At 50.0% G+C, this 2,267-nt stretch overlaps 1 protein-coding gene across 1 annotated transcript in view; it reads left to right on the forward strand.

Annotated features, from left to right (window-relative positions):
* The window catches only part of LOC135109505 (uncharacterized), a 71,711-nt gene extending 69,646 nt beyond the window's left edge, over positions 1 to 2,065 (forward strand). Inside the window, exons 6-7 of the mRNA XM_064020885.1 lie at positions 306 to 418; positions 1,462 to 2,065. Of these exons, the coding sequence (XP_063876955.1) occupies positions 306 to 418; positions 1,462 to 1,798 (450 nt within the window). The 3' untranslated portion in view covers positions 1,799 to 2,065. The remainder of the gene's footprint in view (positions 1 to 305; positions 419 to 1,461) is intronic.
* Positions 2,066 to 2,267: the final 202 nt, after the last annotated feature.

A 2,267-nucleotide genomic window follows, 5' to 3' on the forward strand; every position in this document is an offset into this window, starting at 1 on the left:
GTGTGTGTGTGTGTGTGTGTGTGTGTGTGTGTGTGTGTGTGTGTGTGTGTGTGTGTGTGTGGTGTGTGTGTGTGTGTGTGTGTGTGTGTGTGTGTAAAAACCCCCATTTATTTTTTACTATACTAACTCCTTTTCTTTCTCCCCGTGCGTGTGTGCGTGTGTGTGTCTGTCTAACTGTCCTTACGTGTGTGTGTGTGTGTGTGTGTGTGTGTGTGTGTGTGTGTGTGTGTGTGTGTGTGTGTGTGTGTGTGTGTGTGTGTGTGTGTGTGTGTGTGTGTGTGTGTGTGTACGTGCGTTGATTACAGGTGGCTAAGCTGAGTGGCAACGCGTGGAGGTGTGACGTGCCAGACCAGGTGCTGTGGATGAAGACATGGATGACTCACTCACCTGTCCACTTCTACCGGTCGCACAGCATTAGGTAAGTCCTCCCTATCCACCCCATCCACTCCCACTCCTACAGCTACTCCACTCCCCTCTCTCCACTTCTCTTAAAAGACTCAAGTTACATCCTGCCTTCATTCCTTCACTCCTACACTTAAATCCGATAGTTCAGGTTTCTATTTACTCTTACCACTCTCCACTATTGAAAAAGTACTCTTCTCTTCTCTTCTCTTCTCTCTCTTTCTCTTCTCTCCGTTTTCTGCTTGCTCCCCAACCGCTTCTACACGTAAACCCATTGAAGTTTTATCTTCTCTCCCCCTCTCACCCTTGTTTCTCTCCCCTGTGTCCTCCCCTAAGGCTCCTCCCCACTTCTGTAGCTCAATCTCCCTTTTTCCTCCCCACTTACTGAGAGGAGGTGGGGGAGACAAGGGTTACTGGGTAGATGGACAGTGTAGGGAGAGGAATGAAAAGGATCAGTGAAAGAAATATACAGTCTTCCCCCCTCACGGATAACAGAGAGAGAGAGAGAGAGAGAGAGAGAGAGAGAGAGAGAGAGAGAGAGAGAGAGAGAGAGAGAGAGAGAGAGAGAGAGAGAGAGAGAGAGAGAGAGAGAGAGAACAGTACTAGACTATCTGAAGGACTGACGGACGGACACACACACACACACACACACACACACTGAAACACCATCAATATCTGCAAATTGAAAATCTTGAAGCAATGTTGATTCAGCTCTCTCTCTCTCTCTCTCTCTCTCCTCTCTCTCTCTCTCCTCTCTCTCTCTCTCTCTCTCATCTCTCTCTCTCTCTCTCTCTCTCTCTCTCTCTCTCTCTCTCTCCTCTCTCTCTCTCTCTCTCTCTCTCTCTCTCTCTCTCTCTCGAATTACCAAGGTGGATGTTGTTTATAATATTTCAGAATCCCTTTGAAGATATGAACAAAAATTTTTACTTTTATGACACGACAAGCCGCGGCATTTGGAGCGTGAAATATGTGGAGGATGTGACTCTCTCTCTATCTCTCTTTCTCTCTCTCTCTCTCTCTCTCTTTCTCTTTACTAACGTCTCTCCTTCCCTCCCACAGGTGTTCCTCCCCGGCCTCTCTCGGATACAAACCAGTTATGCTCCTCGAAGAAACTGACTTCATCACCACTACACTATCCCAGCCTGCTACTACTACTACTACTGCTACTACTACTACTACTACTGCTACTACCACCACCACCACTACTACTACTGCTGCAGCGACTACTACAAGTAACGCCACGCTGGTATTCGAGGTAACAACAGACGCGCCCTTTGAGATGGTTCAACGCTACGGAGATAAGGGAGAATGTGACGGAGGAGGAGGAGGTGGTGACGGAGGCGGTGAAGGTGGAGGTGACGGAGGAGCTGAAGGGGATAAGAGACGTGACGGATGATGATGAATTTGACACAGCAGCTTCACGTCACCATCCTCCACCAGTCAGCGCCTCCACTGGTGACACTGAGGGATGACTTCACGGTCCACACAGCACCAGTCACCCAGCCAGTCACCACGGAGCAGTCAATGCAGCCTGTTCTTATATTGAAACAGTCATCGCCTGTTCGCATACCGGTCACTGGCACATCATTTCGAATTGCCTCTAAGCCAACAGAGAAACCACACACAAACTACACCCACTGACTCTCCGCCATACCTGTGATCATACACAAACCGCATGCCGCCATTCCACCCCCCTGCCCCACACCCCAGCGAGCTTGTACACAGGTCCAGCCCAGCGGTTGCCCCAGGGGTGCACCCAGGGGAGACAGCCAGCGAGAAGACGAGGCTCAAGGCGCATAAACCCCGCAGAAAACTGGTGACCAAACCCCCCGGAGACAAGACCCAAAAAACACCACTCAGGGCGG

The sequence above is a fragment of the Scylla paramamosain genome, chromosome 19 (assembly GCF_035594125.1).
Source record: "Scylla paramamosain isolate STU-SP2022 chromosome 19, ASM3559412v1, whole genome shotgun sequence".
Taxonomy (NCBI): Eukaryota; Metazoa; Arthropoda; class Malacostraca; order Decapoda; family Portunidae; genus Scylla; species Scylla paramamosain.